This window comes from Sciurus carolinensis, chromosome 6 (assembly GCF_902686445.1).
Source record: "Sciurus carolinensis chromosome 6, mSciCar1.2, whole genome shotgun sequence".
Classification (NCBI taxonomy): Eukaryota; Metazoa; Chordata; class Mammalia; order Rodentia; family Sciuridae; genus Sciurus; species Sciurus carolinensis.
In genome coordinates, this window is record NC_062218.1 from 148,519,953 (window position 1) to 148,539,732 (window position 19,780).

The 19,780-nt window shown below is 38.8% G+C and overlaps 1 protein-coding gene and 1 pseudogene across 5 annotated transcripts in view; one reads left to right on the plus strand and one right to left on the minus strand.

The window, feature by feature from the left end:
* Positions 1-4,019: 4,019 nt before the first annotated feature.
* LOC124986455 (neuroguidin-like) lies at positions 4,020-5,003 on the minus strand (annotated as a pseudogene).
* A 6,210-nt stretch (positions 5,004-11,213) lies between these two features.
* The window catches only part of Ttc1 (tetratricopeptide repeat domain 1), a 61,299-nt gene continuing 52,732 nt past the window's right edge, over positions 11,214-19,780 (plus strand). For 2 of the 5 annotated variants that reach the window (XM_047555739.1, XM_047555735.1), the window contains exons 1-2: positions 11,214-11,331; positions 12,696-13,059. In XM_047555739.1, the coding sequence (XP_047411695.1) occupies positions 12,727-13,059 (333 nt within the window). In that variant the 5' untranslated portion in view covers positions 11,214-11,331; positions 12,696-12,726. Of the gene's footprint in view, positions 11,364-11,470; positions 11,986-12,695; positions 13,060-19,780 lie in introns of those variants that run through there. The other 3 variants (XM_047555737.1, XM_047555736.1, XM_047555738.1) reach the window with 3 other exon arrangements.

Genomic DNA, 19,780 nt, shown 5'->3' on the forward strand with positions numbered 1-19,780 from the left:
TCCCAACTACTTGTCAGTCTGTGAACATCTTAGCTAGCTATTGGTTCACCAGTCAGCTTGCAAGTATCCTTCTCCGTTATTGGTCCCCTGTTAGCTGGGCGGAGTTCAACTGCTTAAGGGTAGCTACCCTGCCATCTTTTCTCATGCTTTCTCTCTCCTACTCACTTTCTTTCTCTCGCCTCCTCACTTTTCCACTCTCTCTAGCTCAAGCCCTTTCTCTTTTCCTCTCATTTTCTCTCTTATCCTGCAGGGAAACACTTTGTTTGCTTAATAAACTCCCTTATGTGATTTCCCGTGTCTGGCGTGTTTTTCGTGGGTTTCTTACAGTTTGCAGTCCCTAAAAATTATAAGCTGGTAGCTGCACCATTGTGTGAATTATATGACAACGCACCAGGATATGAACCCATCATTTCTAGGTCTCTATAAGGTCACCGCTCTTACTTTTCCCAACATGGCACTTGTCAGCCTTCTCTTCCGGATTCTACCTCCCATCGCTGTTCACCCTGCCCCCGCCATGCCACACCCAATCAGTATTCAACACCTCCAACCTGAAACCCTGAATACCTGCAGCAGAGGAAAAGTAAAAGAAGTCATCTCTGCGAGCACAGCTATACCCAGTGTAGAAGAATAAACATCTTAGTAAAGTTTTTTTGGTTTTATCCCTTTCCCAATCCCTAAATTGTCACCTACTTTCTATTGTTAGAATTATAAAGTTCATACGAGGAACTAGAGAGTGGTGTAAACAAATGTGATAGTGTTCATTCACTTTTGGTTCTACTCATAGTTTTTTGTACAATATGAAAGAAAGTAGACTTCTATTTGTATTCTTTTTTTTATTTCTCATTCAACTTTCAAAATCTCTAAAAAAAAAAAAAATATATATATATATATATATATATATATATATATATGAATCATGCCAGGTGCAGTGGTGTACCCCTGTAATCTCAGCAACTTGGGAGGCTGAGGCAGGAGGTTCAAAGGTTTGAGGTCAGACTCAGCAATTTAATAAGGCCCTCAGCAACTTAGATCCTGTCTCAAAATTTAAAAAGAAAAACAACTATGGATTTAGCTCAATGGCAAAGCACCCCGAGGTTCAATCCCCAGTACTAAATAAATAAATAGAAAGAGAGAGACTAAAGTTATTGTAAGTATTAGCTATGATTAAAAATGTAAAATAATAAGCACAGCCCCAGCCATGTTTAGGTTCTCTATGAGCCAAGCGTGGTGGCACCTGCCTGTAGTTCCAGCAACTTGGGAGGCATTTCAAAGAGGGTCACAAGTTCATGGCCAGCCTCAGCAATTTACAGAGAACCTGTGTCCAAATAAAATAGAAAAAGTTGAAAATGTAGTTAACCGCTAAAGAGTCCCTGGACTCAGTCCCCAGTATTTGAAAAAAAAAAAAATGTCTATGAATATTAGTTGTTTTGGAAAGTCTAAACTTGTCTTGAAGGAGTTAGGAGGCGCCAATAACCATGTGTGACAACTGCACGTTTGAAATTTACTTAGTACAACCAAGGACTTGAGTTTCTCATTTGACTTAATTTTAATTCATTAAATTTAAAAGCCGATGCTTAATTAAGTTCTTGGGAAGTATAGTTGGAAAAAATTTTGATTCCATGAATCTGCTTTTATAACAGCAAATTTCATGAAGTATGAGTACAGATTCAAGTATTTTTAATGAAAATTTTATATTCAAATTGAGATATACTGTAACAGTAAAATATGTTATCTCAAGGACTTAGTATAAGTGAGAAAACACAAAAAAAACTTGTTAATAATTTGTGTAACAATGCCAGGCATCATCTGCCTGTAATTCCAGCTACCTAACTGACTGAGAAAGGAGGATTGCAAGTCCGAGGCCAGCCTCAGCAGCTTAGAGACACCTGTCTTAAAATACATCATAAGAAAGACTATAACTCAGTGGTAAACCACCTCTTAGTTTGGAACCCCCAGTACCAAAAATAGTACTAATAGTAATAATAATTTTATATTATTTACATGGTCAAAGAATAATATTTTGGACATGTGTTTAAATAAATTGTTACTAATTTTATTTAATAAGGTTATTAAATAATGTTATTAAGTTAATTTTAACTTTTTTTTACTATTTTTAATGCTGCTACTAGAAATTTTTTAATTATCTATGTGGCTCGTGTTATATTTTACTGGGCATGCTGATCTGAGGGAAAAGAGAAAATTAGAAACTTAAATTTATAGAATATTAACTCTTGATTATGTCTCCTGTCTGAAATCTCAATTTGAAGATTGGAACTGGGGGAAAATTAAAAGCAATAGTATTTTTTTTTTCAAAAGTAAAATCAATTTTATTAAAGACCTTTCCACATGTCAAAGCAAACAATGTATTCCAAGGGAAAAAAAAACCTACATATGATGAAATTAGAAGTATCCCAGGATGACAAAAAATACATTAAAAATGTCCCCCCAAAAAGGTACACTCATACATTGCTGGTGGGGATGCAAATTAGTGCAGCCACTCTGGAAAGCAGTGTGGAGATTCCTTAGAAAACTTGGAATGGACCCACCATTTGACCCAGTTATCCCACTCCTCAGCCTATACCCAAAGGACTTAAAATCAGCATACTACAGAGATACAGCCACATCAATGTTCATAGCTGCTCAATTCACAATAGCCAGATTGTGGAACCAACCTAGATGTCCTTCAATTGATGAATGGATAAAGAATCTGTGGTACAAATATACAATGGAATATTACTCAGCTATAAAGAAAAATAAAATTATGGCATTTGCAGGCAAATGGATGAAATTGGAGAATATCATGCTAAGTGAGATAAGCCAATCTCAAAAATCCAAAGGACGAATGATCTCGCTGATAAGCGGATGATGACACATAATGGGGGGTGGGGGGACAAGAATGGAGGAAGGAAGGACTGTATAGAGGGAAAAGAGGGGTGGGAGGGGTAGGGGAGAAGGAAAAAATAACAGAATGAATCAAACATCATTACCCTATGTAAATGTATGATTATGCAAATGGTATGCTGTTACTCCATGTACAGAGAATCAACATGTATCCCATTTGTTTACAATAAAATAAGTTAAAAAAAAAAGAAAAAGATATGATCCTCTCAAACTGATCCTCTCAATAGTGGTAACAGAGCAGCAACATGATTTCCAGAACTTACTAAACAACAAACTGGATTTTGCTTTCACCTCCAGAGAAGTGAAAGTCAAAACATTTACAGGGTTTTGACTATTAGGCTTAGCTGTGTTTGAAGGTCTTAAAGGGAACACTGGAACAAAATTCCCTGGACTCCTGAGCACTAAGGAACCATGAGCCTAGCTTCTTGTATCTCAGGGTCTGTGCACCTTGGTTACACCTGGCTAAAACTGGATGCCTGGGGGTCAGTGAGTGAGGTTATCATAAAGAGTCTTCTTGTAAAGAGGTGAAAAAGATCCTGTTTTGGAGGAGAGACCAAAGCAAGGCATAGGTATTTAGCCCCAAGTGTGCACCTGGAGGGATCATGAAAATTAGGGTTCCTGAGCTACCCTGAGTCAGATACTGCAGGTCTGGGGAGTGGCCTGAGAATCTGCATTAATATCAGTTTCTCTGGTGAAACAGATGCTGGTCAGGGGCCCACTTCTGGGAACACAGCCTTAACCCTAGTGTGACTTAGGCTGAACTGCTAAAGGACAGGAGCAAAGAACCTTTAAATGTCTATCAAAGGAAAGAAAATGAGTTGCTAACAGCTAACCTCTGGATAGTTCTTCCCAATTCAAGCTCAACTGATTGCTAATACCTCCAGGTTAGAAGGATCACAAGTTCCAACACAAGTAATTACCTCCTGAGGTTTCCCTTTCCTGCCTTTGGGAACAGCCATATGAAATAAAGGAGGTAGGGGTCTATCAAAAAGCAAAACATTCCCACACCCAGGAGCACCAGCTCTGGGTACCAGCTCCTCTCTTATTTCTTTTAAATAAAACTTGTTTTCAATGCAAAAAAAAAAAAAAAAAAAAAAAAAAAAAGAAGTCCCCCATAATCATTGCCACCTCCAAAAGACTTTCTTCCTCTGACCTTTCTTCTTAGGTATCTTCTTCGGCTTTAGGAAGACTCTGGTCCTGGTCAAGCTGAGTGGTCCTCCTCTCAACGCGCTGATGTCACTGAGTGCATGAAGGAATGAAGCTGTGAGCTCCTGTTGCTTGTGTTTAAGGTCCTTTCTCTTGCTTACTGACATTTAAAGGCACCGTCATGCGCTCCTCATAGCTAATCCTATGTTGGTCCTTTTGACTGACCAGTGACATGAGGACAGTGAGCATCTTGGATTTCCTCCGGAGCATCCGAGTACTCCTCCTTAAGTTCACGAATGACTCCTGCTCAACGCCCATCTCTTGGCTCATTCCAGGTGCTTTTTGTCCTGCTTAGCTTCTGTTTCATCCTGATGTACTTGAACAAAGCGTGGCGGGACGTATGTTTTAAAGACTCCTTTTGTAGATTTCTTCCCTGAAGCCTCAGACTCTGTTTCATCTTCCTCTCTATCCTCAGAGCTCAACTTGCTCATCATGTTGCTGGGATAAGGTAAAACAAAGTGGGTCCTTCTCACTGAGGCTGCCTATCACTGTGCTCTTGACCAGTTTGCCAATTTGATACTTTCCTTTTGGGTTCAAGGGATGAAGTTTTTCCAAAACTGCGCACTTCTCTAACAATCTCAAAACTGCAGCGTGTCCCTGAAGAGATCCTCCTGACACTTTGTTCAGGATCAGGTGGCTCAAATCTGTAAGATACATGAGCAGCTTCTGGTCCTTCACTTCCAGGAAACTGAGACCCTTCCCTGTAGGGTAGGCTCCAACCAGAACTTTTTTGGTCAATGTTTGCACTCGGACAGTTACACCTGCTCCTGCAGGTTTTTCAAAAGCATCCCAACACTTAGCATGTCTGACTCTAGCACCCTCAACACTGCTATCTTTTTGAGCCCCAAAAAGCAATAGTATCTTTTGGAAACACTATAGGATTGCAGGATCCACATCTTAATTATGTGATAGATTGAAGGGTTATGGAAAATAGTATTCCTGCAAGATAGCCCCCAAAGCAAAATGGAGAGAGGTGAGGCTCCAGAGGAGGGAGGGGAAAGTAGCCGAGGATTAACCTCCCTGCAGATCCTATTCTGATAATGATGGGCCCTGGGGAAAAGGGGCGGATACCTAAACCTTGAGCTTCCCCCATGGCAAATTAGTCCTACCCTATAAAACCCAGACTCCTTCTGTAACTGAGGGCCAGCTCCATACCCAGAAAATGGGCCCTCCCATTCCTGATCAATGGACTTTGCTGCAGAATAAAGGAAAGCTTGCTGATCTGAGGTTTGCTTCCTCTCTCCTGCCTCTGTCATTTGTGGCTCATGAAGATAGATAGATAGATAGATAGATAGATAGATAGATAGATAGATAGATAGAGATAGATAGAGATAATCATTCTCAAGGAATTATTTAGCATCCCTGACTGTCCCTGGATATTTAACACTGCTTTGGCAAATTCAGGAACCCCAATCCTGAGGCTAAGGGAAAGAATGGAACCCAGGAATGAGAGGATCCACAGTGTAAGATTCTGCTTGGAAAGCCAAGCTCCGTAAGCCTTGTAGCATGTGTATACCCACTTTGACCATGGAAGAGACTGAATCAGTCTAGCGTAGACTAAATCATTCCCTCCAAGTAGTAGAGATGCACAGATCTTCCCAAAAGTTTAGCACAGTCTGTGCATAATAAGTCACCAGGGGAGGCAGGAGTGATTTCTGTCTCTGCCTTGTCCACAGAGCAATTCATTTTAGGTTAATGGTAGGTGTCAAGGTCTATACGAAGTGCTTTAGTTTCATTATCTTATTTAAGCATCACTGTTGTGGGGCGCAACTTAAGAACAGACCGATCACCACTGAGAAGGCGAAAACTGAGAGTCTTTATTAACCTGCCGGCTGACTGTCTCACACAACGCCCAGAATGCCTATTGGGAGAACAGCCCCGAGCGTAGGGTTGCAGGGGTTTTTATACCATAAGTAAAGCATGTCAGTACATTAATCATAAGTGGTTGTTGCTATGAATCAAAACTACAAACTAACATCAGGAGATCTAAAATCATAAGCAGAAGGGGAAGTGGGTCAAAACGACCTTAGTCGGGTACAAGTTAAAGAATGATTACTAACATCAAGACAATCATTCTCTGACAGGGTACATTGTCCAAGAAAAATAGGAACCAAAAAGAGAACAATTTAACATTATATAAGAATTGCCATTCTGTGTTGCCAAACATGCTATGCTAAGCAACTGTCGATGGGTACATAGGCGGGTGTTCCCATGGGAGAAGCATTTCCTACATGGCTTGGAGTCTCAGAGTAAAATGGAGTTTGTTTGGTCATTGCCCATATAGCCTGGCCCATAACAATTACAAAACCTTATGAGATCAGAACTGTTATTACATCCATGTTATGTTGTCAAGGTTCAGTAACATGTCTGAGATCACATAGCTAGTAAGAAGCAGAACAGGGCTTCAAACCAAGGCAGTCTGACTCCGGAATCTGTACTCTTCACCGTTATACCAGATGGCCATCCAGATGTCATGCTAATGACTCTTTTTTTCATTATTATTTTTATTTATCTTTTAATTTTTTACAGACTGCATTTTGACTCATTGTACACAAATGGGGTACATCATTTCATTTCTATGGTTGTACACGATGTAGATTCATGTCATTTGTGTAATCACACATGTACGTAGGGTGATGATGTCTGTCTCATTCCACAATTTTTCATACCCCCCTCCCTCTCATTTCCTTTCCCTCATTCTTCTCTCACTCTCCACGCCCCCCCCAAAACCCGCAAATGACTCTTAAGGATCACCCTTGAAATGGATCTCCTCTAGCTGGGTGTGCTGGAACATGCCTATAATACCAATACTCAGGAGGCAGAGGCAGGAGGGTCACAAGTTCAAGGCCAGCCTTAGCAATTTAGCAAAGCCCTGTCTCAAATTTAAAAAATTAAAAAAGGTGGGTCGTAGTTCAGTGGTAGAGTGCCCTTGGGTTCATCCGTAGTAACACACACACACACACACACACACACACACACACACACACCAACAGGGGGCACTCCTGTTATATCCTCCATCATTATCAGCACCTGAGATTGGCTCATTTCTCCCTAGTCCCTGCCCTGTTCCTAGCCCAGAGCTGGTAACAGATAAAGTGGGAAATTCTTTACTGATTGAGGGAGGATGGACATATGTCATCAGGAAACCTCCCAGCAGCACACTCTCCTGAGAAAGTAAAGCAGAGGGAAACCTGGTTTCTTCGCTACTCTCTTGACTAATTGCTATACCCACCACTAGTCCCAGTATGACCCCCGGTACACATTCATTACACATTTATTCAAGTTCATTATTCATTCTTTCAACAAACATCGGTGCTCAAGTCCCTTTCTAGAGGAGGGTGTGAATGAAAGCTTCACAAATATTACCATTATAAATAATATTATTAAGAATCATTAGTAACAGAATAATAAAATTACTATGTCTAACTAATCATGAAAGTGGTAATATCTGTGACATCTTCATTAATAATAGTGATTATAACAACAGCAAACATTTGAGTACTTACTGAACTAAGTGCTATTAATATTCAAGTATCTTTTTTCCATCATAGTCTTGTGTTTTAGAAAATACATGGCACCATTTAATTCTGAGAACAATCTAAAAGCTTCTATATCTGTTTACTCAACTTAGAGCTGAGTACCCAGTGTTTTGGTCATAAATTCCTGAAAGAGTATCAAGTACCCATTTGATAAGAGGATGTTCACTGACCCTTTGCAGCTGTAAATAAGGCAGACACAGTCTCTGCTTGGGGAAATGACAATAGAACCACCCTGTAAATGGAAAACATCTCTTTTCCTTTTACAGGTTGATTACAAGGACCAAGAAAATCTTTGTGGTTCCAGGAACTAGCCTGTGGGCTTCCATCACTGAAAATATGTTTCTTAGCTGGGTATGGTGATGTATGCCTGTGATCCCAGTGACTTTGGAGGCTGAGACAGGAGGATCACAAGTTTGAGGTCAGCCTTGGCAACTATGCAAGACCCTGTTTCAAAATAAAAAATAAAAAGGGCTGGGGATGTAATGCTCAGTGGTAGAGCATCTCTGGGTTCCATCCCCAGTACTTCCCCTGAAAAAAGTGTTGTTGTTGTTGTTTTTATTTAATGCAATATAGTTTAGCAACAGGCAACTATTTATTATTCCCCAAACACCACTGCTATGTTCATGTTCCTGATTCCATGTTCTTAGCCTCTCATGGTTTTTTCCACGAAATGAACCATTCCTCCTTCATGAACCTAACTCAAATGTCTCATTAGTGAAGACCTACAAAACTGGGCCAATTGAACTCAGGTTCTTCTTGGTGTGCAGACGGCTTCTTCCTTGGGTTCTGAAGCCCCATTATCCCCACCCTCTTCCACTCCTCCACTACCCTGTACGTTCCTGTCACAAGAGAAGAGACGTCTCTGAAGTAAGGTTGGAGGAGTTACTAGAGAGAAAAGGGAACTCAACCCAGGTTCTTGGCATACATGACAGAAAGGAATTTCAGCACATATCAGTCAGAGACATAGACAGGTTTCTTTAGGAAAGAAGAAACATATTCATGGGAGAATATGTCCTCTCCTATTCAAGAGAGACCTGCCTGGGAAGTAAAGCAAGGAACACACATTCAAGGGAGAATGCAGACCATTTTGGAAGTGAGAGAGACATTTGGGGGGTTTCCAGTTTTTATTTTAAAGGAAACTTGGTGAGGAGTAGGTAGGGAAAGGTATGTAGGAATATTAGTCCAGGGATCTCGAGATGGGTTCTGGTGGTCTGATCAATCTCAGGATCCTTAGTCTGACGTGGTCTTCATTATCTGATCAATATATAGCTATGCAAAGTCCCCTGAGTTAAAAATTCCTAAAGATATCATCTCTCTCTCTCTCTCTCTCTCTCTCTCTCTCTCTCTCTCTCTCTCTCTCTCTCTCTTTCTCTCTCTCTCTCTCTCTCTCTCCTTAATCTACCCCTTGTGAAGTTAATGAACAGTGTACAGGTACATTTACAGATTTCCCAGGAACTTGGGAGTAATGAGCTTGGAAGAGAGACTGGTTTGAGGAATAACCAACCTGGAAAAGTACGCAGAACTTCTGAATTAAAATATTTTCCTAAAAAAAATAAAAATAAAATGTATTTTCCTTTTCCTTCCTTTATGTCTCCTTTTCACCAGTTTCTATTCCTTCTATCTTCCTCAGGGGAATATAGGAACTATGTCTTATTAGACTTTCTGTCCCCAGCTACTGACACAGACCTTGCTATATAATAATATTGTCCCTAACATTCATTAAGCACTAAGTGCCAAGACCTGTTCTACTTGTCTTATAGATCATATAATTTTTTTTGAACTGTGTCCCCAGCCCTTTTTACATTTTATGTTGAGACATGATCTAAGTTGCCGAAGCTGACCTCAATTTTTTTTCTTTTTGTACCAGAAACTGAACCCAAAGGTGCTTTACCACTGAGCCACATACCCAGCCCTTTTTATTTTTCTGTTTTGAAACAGGGTCTTGCTAAGTTGCTGAGACTGACTTTAAACTTGTGATCCTCCTGCCTCAGCCTCCTGAGTCGCAAGGATTATAGCCATGCGCCATCATGCCAGGCTAGATCATAGCATTTCTCTCTCCCAACAAACTATGTAGTAGGTATCATTCCAATTTTTACATATGAGATAAATTTATGTATTAAAGTTTAGAAGCACTGAGTAACTGGACCCCAAATCACACAGTTAGCCTGGTACCAGAACCAGAATTAGAACTCATATAATCAAATAATCCACCTATAGCATGTGGCACTTAAGCACATAGTTGATGAACATTAGTAACTACAATTTTTGTTCAAAATTGGACAGTTAATTAAGTAAAAGAATTGACATTGTAATTCAAATTTGTTTTGTTTATTTTCCTCCAAAATTCAGTCTTACGTAGCTGGGTGTGGTGATACACACCTGTAATCCCAGCAACTGAAGAGGCTGAGGCCACAGGATCACAAGTTCAAGGCCAGACTCAGCAATTTAGCAAGACCCTTCTTCAACATAAAAAAAAATTTAAAAAGGGGCTTGGGACTTAGCTTAGTGGTAAAGTACCCCTGGTTTCTATCCCTAGTACCAAACCAAACCAAAACAAACCAAAACGAATAAAACATAAAAATTACAATCTTTCCATTATATCAGAAAATAATTAACAGAATCTCTTAAAGAGGACTATTTACATTTTTTTAGTTCCTGGTACTATTTTTTAAAAAATTAAGAAATATTTTAAAGTTTCCAAAAATATGATATACGTTTGATGTTTATTTCTTTATATTAAAGCTTCCAGTTACACAAAAATACAACTGTATGTATAACCTCATTCAAATATAAATTCAAAAAGCAAGTTCAATATCCTTCCTGAAAGTTTCTCCCAGCTATCTCTGCAATAATATCTGAGAACTAAAGAAAACTAATGCTCATCTATTATTGCTTTGTATCTGTCTAGTTACCTTGAGGGTAGTCAATATATTTCCATTTTATATTCCCAGCATAAAATCCAGAGTATAATAAACATTCAGTAAACACTCGTTGAATGAATATGTAGGACAACAACTCCCTTTTGGTATCAGGACCAGAATACACCCTTTAAAATTATTGAAGACCACAAAAAATTTATGTGGGTTATACCTATTAATATTTATCATTAGAAATTAGAATTGAAAATTTTAAATTTTTATTCATCCATGTACCGTAACAATACACCCATTATGTGCTAATATAAATAATATTTTATAGGTAATGTTCATATTTTAAATAATGACTTTTTTTTTTTTTAAATCCAGTGAGAAGAGTGGCATTGTTTGAAATTCTGGGAAATCTCTAGCTAATAGAAGACAGCCGGAATCTCATGTCTCCTTTGCATTTAGTCGGCTGCACTATCACATTACACACAGCCTCTGGAAAGCTACACTGTACATTCTCAAGAAAATGCATGTAAAAAGGCAAATTACAACCTAGCATCATGCCAGTTCCTCTTTCCTGCTAAGAATAACGCGGAGTTTTGCCGTAACTCAAGATGGCAGCCGCCTTTCATACTTTTGGTCCGTATAATGACGTCACGCAGTGACTTAACACCCTTCCTCCTCGAAGCGGCCACTACATTTCCCAGGATGCTTTGCCAAGAGCGGCGCCATTGGTCGGTGCCGACGGAAGTGCACCTGACTGAGCGGAAGTAGAAGGTCTCGGAGACTGGCAAGGTAGAGAGCCGAGGATCTGTGAGGCTGTGAGTAGCTTGGTGGGTCTGGCGGTGTGACGGTGAGGAACTGGGCTAGGGGATCATCTGCTGGGAACCGCAGCGTAGCACCTTCATTACCCTGCAATCTGCGTTCTTCTAGTTGACCCGGGAGCGGGGAGACACAGGACATTGCTCTGGAGGCGAAATCTTCCTGTTATTTATCGTGGTGTTTTTTTCTTGGAACGAGTTAGGGTGAATTCGGACTCTTGTCGCGACACCAGGGTCATTGGCGTGATTTTGCTGCGACCAGAAGGGCGGGACTCCTGACGGTCTGACTCAGCTTCTAGAGCAGTAGTTCTCCATTGGCTGCACGTTAGAATCCCCAGTATACTTTTTAAAAATTTTAACTATAGATACCCAGCGCGACTCCATTCCGATAGATGAAAACCTAAGCAGGGTCTGGACGACAATACTTTCTAAACCATTCCAAGTGTTATTACGCAGTGAGGACGGAAGACGCCCTTCTAAGTGCCTGATTTTGATCCCCACGAGGATCATCTTCGGGACCTGCGGCTCCCGGACTCGCTTTCCACTATTAGCTAAATGGGTCTTATCACGTGCATTTTGCTTACTCGGTTTGGTCACGGATTCCATTTTAAGCTCCGCCAGAAGCTTATTTTTGGGATTATGGTAGTGTTGCTGGTAAAGACAGATCGTGGTTTCTTATTCATGTCGTGGTCATTCACTGAGTAAAAATGAGGGCCTTCCACTTGGGATGCTGAGGCAGAAGAGCTTAAGTTCTGGGCCAGCTTCAGCAACTTAATGAAACCCTGTCTCAAAATTAAAAAGGATGGGGTTGTAGCTCAGTGATGGGGCCCTTGCCTAGCATACGCCAGGACCTGGGCCTTCGTTTTCATTGACAGTGTTTTAGCGACTCCTTTGTTTTCTCTTTCTTTTCTTTTTCTTCTTTCTTTCCTTCTTTATTTAACTATTCCTGCAAAATGCCAGCAGGGTATGTGGGAGCATTACCTTAAAATCCGTCTCTTGTTAGGGGCCTAGGGTATCCTCAGTACTGGTGAGGTCTTAGGTTGGATCCCCAGTATAGGGGGTGTTGCCAGGATGGGAGTGGGGAGTTTGGTCTCTTGGTGCTTATAAGTAGCCCTGATACCAAATTTGACCAGGAAAGGTAAATTAGTTAAGATGATATTTGGCATTATTTGGGTTTATGATGACTTTTTTTTTTTTTTTTTTTTTTGGCGAGAGGGGGTTGCTTACCACTGAGCTATATCCCTAGTTCTTTGCATTTTGTATTGTGTTTTGATCTTTGATGCAAAAGTTTATTGAGGTGTGAAAGGCAGAATTATTATTTTTTAAAATAAACACCATTGCATAACAAGCTTTTTCTTCCCCAGATTTCAGCCTCCCTCCCTCTCTGAATTCAGCATGGGGGAGCAGTCAGAGTACTGTAAGGTTCCAGAGGATCTGTTCAATGGTTTGAAGGTTACAGATCCCCAGGAAGCAGAGAGTGCCAGCCCTCCAGTTCCTGATCCCAAAGATCAGCATTCCCAGAGCAAGCTGCTGAAAGATGACAAAGCCCAGCTCCAGGATGACCAGGGAGAAGAGGAGTATTTTCATGACTGCAGTGCCTCATTCGAGGAGGAGGAGCCAGGAGTGGATAAGGCTGAGAACAAAGCTGATGATGGTGTGAATTCCTCTGAACTAGATGAAGAATACCTAATAGAACTGGAAAAAAACATGCCAGATGAAGAGAAGCAGGTAAATATTTGTTAATTGTACAGAGTCAACCTCAAACTGCTTTTAAAAATAAGTAAATGTAGCTGGGCATGATGGTACACACCTTTAATCTCAGCAACTTGGGAGGCTGAGGCAGGAGGATAGCAAGTTTGAGGGCAGCCTCAACAACATAGCAGCACTTTTTTCTCAAAATAAATAAAATATCTGGGGATGTAACTCAGTGGTAGAATGTCTCTGGTTAAATCTCCAGTATTAAAAAAAAAAAAAAAAGGTAAATGTGGTTGTTACTGTGAAATAGACCACTCCTTGTGTGTTATGACTTGCCCTTTTGTGTCCTTATTGCTTTAGTACTAATGGATCTGAAATAAATCAGTAGCATAAGAAGGATGCCTTGTGTGTGTCTGCTTGGCAAAGAAAATTCCTTTTTTTTTTTTTTTTTTTTTTTGTTTTGTTTTGTCTGCAAACTTGGAGTTCCTTATCTCTTACTTCAGGAATCTGTTTTCCAGTGTTATTTTCTAGCATATATGTATATATTTTAGCTTTTTTATGTCCTTTTCTAAGGTTGGCTGCTGACATTTCTATAGTGAACCTTTTATGTTTATGACATCCTTACTCATCACTCTCCTCCTCACTAGCAAAATAGAACTGCCTGAATATCTGGGTAGTGTTTTGTTTCTAGAGGACAGTGCCTGGATCTCAAGGACTAGCACTGTGTAGTAGCTTGCGTTTGTTGAACACCTGCAGTGTGCCAGCCATTGAACTGAGAATGTTCCTCAATTTTTTTTTGTTTTTGTTTGTTTTGTTTTACTTTGGTCCTGGAAATTGAGCTCAGGGGTGCTTTACCACTGAGCTGTATCCCTTGTCTTTTTTATTTTTTTATTTTGAGACAGAGTCTTGCTAAGTTGGTGAGGCTGACCTCAAACTTGTGATCTTCCTACCTCAGCTTCCTCAGTCCTTGGGATTACAGGCTTGCATCCCCATGCCTGGCCACTTGTGTTTTAATTTAATCCTTGCCACATATCTTTGAAGTATTTACTATTACTATTCCCCAACAGGAAACAGAACTTATAGTAGTAAGATAACTTCCCCAAAGTCACATGCTTAATAAATGATAGAACTGATTCTCAAACCCTGATCTGTTTGATTCTAATTCCAAAGTATAATATAGAAATTTAATAACAAAAATACTGATCTTCCTTCAAAGCAGATACAATAGCTAAGTGTACCTGATCCTGCTTCTTTCCTTCCCTGGGCCATATCCTTTACTGGGCAAGACTTATCTTTTGGGAACAGAAGTCTTGGTGTCCTCCACATGTCCTCCTCTCTGATCTCACAAGCAAACTAGTCTGAAAAGGCACCATAATATCTGAGCATGTCTACAAAGAACTTGAATGAGACTGTAGTTTATGCTGCTTCAGAGCTCACTCACTGAACAGGTTGGGGTAGATTGATAGGTTGGAAATGGGTAGAGATAGTAAATGTGCATTATAACACTGGGTGTGGGTGGGCAGCGCTGGATGGGGAGAAGCATTCTTCTCTTTTTCTTTCCTTAGCCACTTTCCAGTATCAAGTCAATCGGTTTTAGTGTGGAAGTATTAGCTTCTGAGTGAATGTGTGCCACCAGAAGAGGAGGATTAAAGGGCAAAAATGAACCAAGTTCATAAACTACCTCAACAAATATTTCTCAGAAAATAAAATCAGCCACAGCATTAGAGAAATGCTTCCAGAAAGTGAATTTTCCAGAAAGCGTTTTTGTAGGCTTTGTAGAAGCATTGATCAAAGAAAAAATTTTTAAGTTAGCAATGTTATTTCAATACTTTAATATATGTTTCACTGATATAGTGAATTTTCTAGTGCCATCTAAGTTTGACAGTTTAGTGAGTTGGCTCCCAGTGTCTCTCACTCTGAAGTTCTATAATGTTATTGTATTTATTTATTTGTTTCTTGGTTTATTGGAAATTTAACCCAGTGGTTCTTTACCACTGAGCCACAACTCCAGCCCTTTTTATTTTTTATCTTGAGACAGGGTTTTGCTGAGTTGCTGAGGCTAGCCTTTAACTTGTGATTCTCCTGTTTCAGCCTTCTTAGTTGGGATTACAGGCATGAGCCACCACACCAGCTTTATAAATATTTGTAAGATAATTATTCTATGGTCTATAAGCTTAATATTCTCAGTGGCATACAGCTTTTTACTTTTCCTTCTTTTTTGTTGCTTTTTCCTTTTTTTCCCATTTTCTTTTTTAAATCAGTGCCTTATAGTTGTACATAATGGTGGGATATACTGTCACGTATTCATGCATGCACACAATATAGTAATATAATTTGGCCACTGTCATTCTCCAGTATTTTCCCTTTCCCTTCCTTCCCCTCTTTCTCGAGTCCCTTTACTTGACTAATCTCCCTTTGATTTTCACAAGACCCCTCCCTACCTTTTTTTCTTTTTTTCTCTCTAGCTTCTACATGAGAGAAAATATGTGACCTTGACCTTCCGAGTTTGATTTACTACGTTTAACCTAATGATCTCAAGTTTCATCCATTTTTCTGCAAATGACATTTTCCTGCAAAATTTCATTTTCTTTATGACTCAGTACAGCTCCATTGTGTATTAAGGCTATTGTGAATTATGCTGCTATAAACATGGATATGCATGTATCATTATACTATGATGACTTTAATAATTCTTTAGGGTAAATACCAAGGAGTGATATAGCTGGGTCATTGGTGGTTTCCTTCCTCATCTTTCAACCTCCATACTGATTTCCATAGTAGTTGTAACTTTTTTTCTTCCTATTAATGAATTAGGGTTTAATTTAAATATTGTAGGAAAGTATATTAGTTCTGACGTGTACAGCTTAATGAATTTTGACAGCTGTGTACATCTCTGTACACAATCAAGATGTAGAATATTTCCTTCATTTCAGAAACTCCCTATGTATACTTTTTAGTCAGTCATTCCTCTTCTACCAACTCAGGAACCATTCTTCTGATTGTTATTCCATAGGTGATTTTTTTTTTCCTGTTCTAGACTTTGGTTTGTATATGTGAAATATGTATGTATGTATTCATTTTTTTAGATTGAAACATTTTCTATTTTACATTTTGTATATAAGCTGAAAATTTGTAAGAACTCAGCAGTAACTTACTACAATGAGAGTCTGCTGTTTTTAGAAATGTAATCCACTAACTCTAAGGAACAACCTGTGAAATGGAAGACAGCCTTTAACTAATTGTGGTACCGTTCTGTGAGCTATTTTTATACTGGTTTGATAAATATGAAGAAATATCTTCAATTCTTATGTGGTTTGGTTTTTACAGGCCATTGGGAATAGGAGTATATTACACTTGATTTTACAGAGTTTATGTAGTTCAACAACAGCAAAAGAAACAAATGGCCAAAAAAATGTGGACTTTCAGCCTCACTAATGATTTAAAAATGCAAATTAAAGCATGTCTCATCTCTCTCAGATCAAACATTGATCTGATGTTGAGAAGATGACACAGAAACCCATGTACTAATATCGGGAATTTAAGTTGCAACATAAATTCTTTGAGATGCAGATATCGAATTTTTATATAAACATAGGCATAGTGGTGCTGAGGTCAGGCTAACAGCTTAGTGAGACCATGTCTCGAAATAAAAAAGGATTGGTATGTAGCTCAGTGGTAAAAAGCACCCCTGAGTTCAATTCCCAGTACCAAAAAAAAAAACTCCTTTATGTATAGGTATGTGTGTGTGTATATGTACATATACACACACACCACACACATATTTACTTATTTTTTGATATGAGCACTTCTTCAGACCAGGACTGACAGTAGAACATTCTGAAATGATAGCAGTTGTTTTATAACTGCACTCTCCAACATGGTAGCCTGGTAGCCACTGGCTACATCTGGCTGCTTATCACTTTCTGTGTCACTGACACAGTTCAGAAACTAAATTTAACTTTACTTCACATTTATTCACATAGTCATGTAGCTAGTGAATACCATACCGGACAGCACTGCTTTAAACCCCTAATTCTTTTCTAGACATTTATTTTAAGGAAATCATTAGAGACATGCAGATATGCATATATAGGAATAAAGATGTATCGCAGCATCATAATAACTTTGGAAAGCTAGAAAATGTTGAATAGAGGGTATTTATAGTTATATTTGGCCTTTGTTTCTGGTTCCCATCACTGACCCCTAAAGCCCTTTGAATTTCCTAAGTGCTCTAGTAACTGGTTCTTTATAATAAGTGCCTTTTGATAACACATGATTTTAAGCTAATTAGGTAATTTAGGTTGGGATATCTAGATGATTGACACAAGATGGGGTTAGTCACCCAAAAAACAGCAATTAGAGGGATGGACATTTTTAGCTCCCCAACCAAACTCCAGAAAAGGAGAGAATCAGGTGCTGGAGATTAAGCTTTATAAAAACTCTTGAATGAGAAATTTGATAAGCTTCCAGGTTGATGAGCCCATAGATGGTAGGAAGGAGGTGCCTAGAGAGGAAATGGAAGCTCTGCCCGTCTCCTTCCAGACTTTACCATATGCATTTCTTCACTTGACTTTATCCGTATCCTTTATAATATCCTTTAAAACAAACCGGTAAATGTTAGTAAAGTGTTTCTGAGTTCTGTGAATTATCATAGTAAATAATCAAGCACTAGGAGTTAGGTAGTATGAACTGGTCATTCAAAGCACAGGTTACAATCTAGAACTTCTCTTTGGTGTCTGAACTAAGGCAGTCTAGTAGGACTAAGTTTTTAACCTGTGGACTCTGGATTGAATTATAGAAATTATAGGACACCCTATTGGTGTCTGCTAGGAAATTGCTTGGTGTAGAAGAACCCTCACATTTGGTGTCAGAAGTATCATGAGAGTATATAGAAGGGGAGAAACTGATTTTCCCAGAGTGTTATTTAAATTTTTTTTTTTCATGTTTATAGAGTTTAAAAAAGATAAGGAATGACTCAGTAGTAGAGCTCTTGCCTATTGTACCTGAGGTACTGGTTTTGATCCTCCCACTGGGAAAAAAAAAAAAAGGGAAAGAAAACTAAATATAGGTATTGACATGGAAGAATACCTGTAATGCTGAGTTGAGCAGGTTATACCACAGTGATCATCCTGTTACAAACCTATATGAAAATGTTTATATATGAAAATCTTGAAGGATATACACCAAAGTATAAGCAGGAAGTAGTTTTGAGGGGTGTGATGATTAGCACATTTTCACCTGAATTTAATGCAATTTTGTAATATTTGCTTTTTTTTTTTTTCATAACATGAATATTTATTGCTTCATATGAATACTGTATTGAAAGCCCAAGCATTCGGTTTACACACAGAAATTATACAATTATATACCGCTTCACAAAGGCAGTGAACACATTACACTCTACAAAATCTACTTTATAGAAATTTAAAAATTCTAAATATCAAAAGGTACAGCTGAAGAAACAGGTATAAATTTGGCAGCCAGTGATTTTGACAGGGAATTTGCAACTTGCATGACTTTAAATATGTGAATTTGAAAATATTGAGTTGAGAGTAATCATTGTGCTTTGTGTTGATCTGAAATATTTGCTTTTTTACAGTAGGTACAGATTACACATATAATCATTAACAACAAAAAATGTTATTTTATTTTGAGCCTATAAAGAAATAAAAATTGATTCTTCACAACTAAAGTGTATGTTCTACCAAAGCCACGTAAATTGACCTCTTTGGTCCTTTGTGAAAGAAGTGCTGCCCTGTATGGGAAATACGTATTAATTACAGGTTGAGTATCCTTAATCTGAAAATCCACGCTCTGTGGCTTTCTGTTTTTTTGAGGAGTTGGGGAATCTATTCCAGAGGGCCTCTACCACTGAGCTACATCTCTAGCCTTTTTTATTTATTTTAATTTCCATATTTATTTGCAGTACTGAGGATTGAGCCTGGGGTGTTTTACCATGAGCTATATCCTCAACCCATTTTTAAATCTTTTTCTGTTTGAGAGAAGGTCTGGCTAAGTTGTGAGGCTGGCCTGAAACGTGGCAATCCTTCTGCCTCAGCCTCCTCAGTTTCTGGGATTATAGGCATGTGCCCCCAGAGTCAAACTCAAAATTTGAAACTTTGAGTATCATGTCAGTGCTCAAAAAATTCCACATTTTCAGATTAGGAATGTTCAACCAGTAAAGTCTATGCAAATATTCCAAAATAAAAAATAATAATAATAATAATTAAAACTTTTTGGTTCAAGACATTTTGAATAAGTGATGCTTGTCATACAGAGTTTCTCTTTGGGCACAATGAAGTATCAGTAACGATAGTCTGTTAATCAAGTTAACTTGTCCTATAACCAAGAAGATAATCTTGGCTCCAGTGGAATGTGACTACTCAGAAGAACTTATAAATCAAGAAGTAATGGAGGAGGAAGGCAGTTAAGATTTGGTTTAAAAAACAACAACCAAAAAAAAAAAACAGGCAAAATCTCTTAAGAAAGAACAGTGTATGTATTCCTGCAGCAAATCTTAACTGTGCGGGCACAGTGTGTACACCTGTAATCCCAGTGGCCTGGGAGGCTGAGGCAAGAAGATCACGAGTTCAAAGCCAGCCTCAGGAAAAGCAAGGTTCTAAGCAACTCAGTGAGATCCTGTCTCTAAATAAAATACAAAGTAGGACTGGGGATGTGGCTTAGTGGTTGAGTGCCCCTGAGTTCCATTCCCAGTACCAAAAAAAAAAAAAATTTAACTGTGAAAACTTAAGTG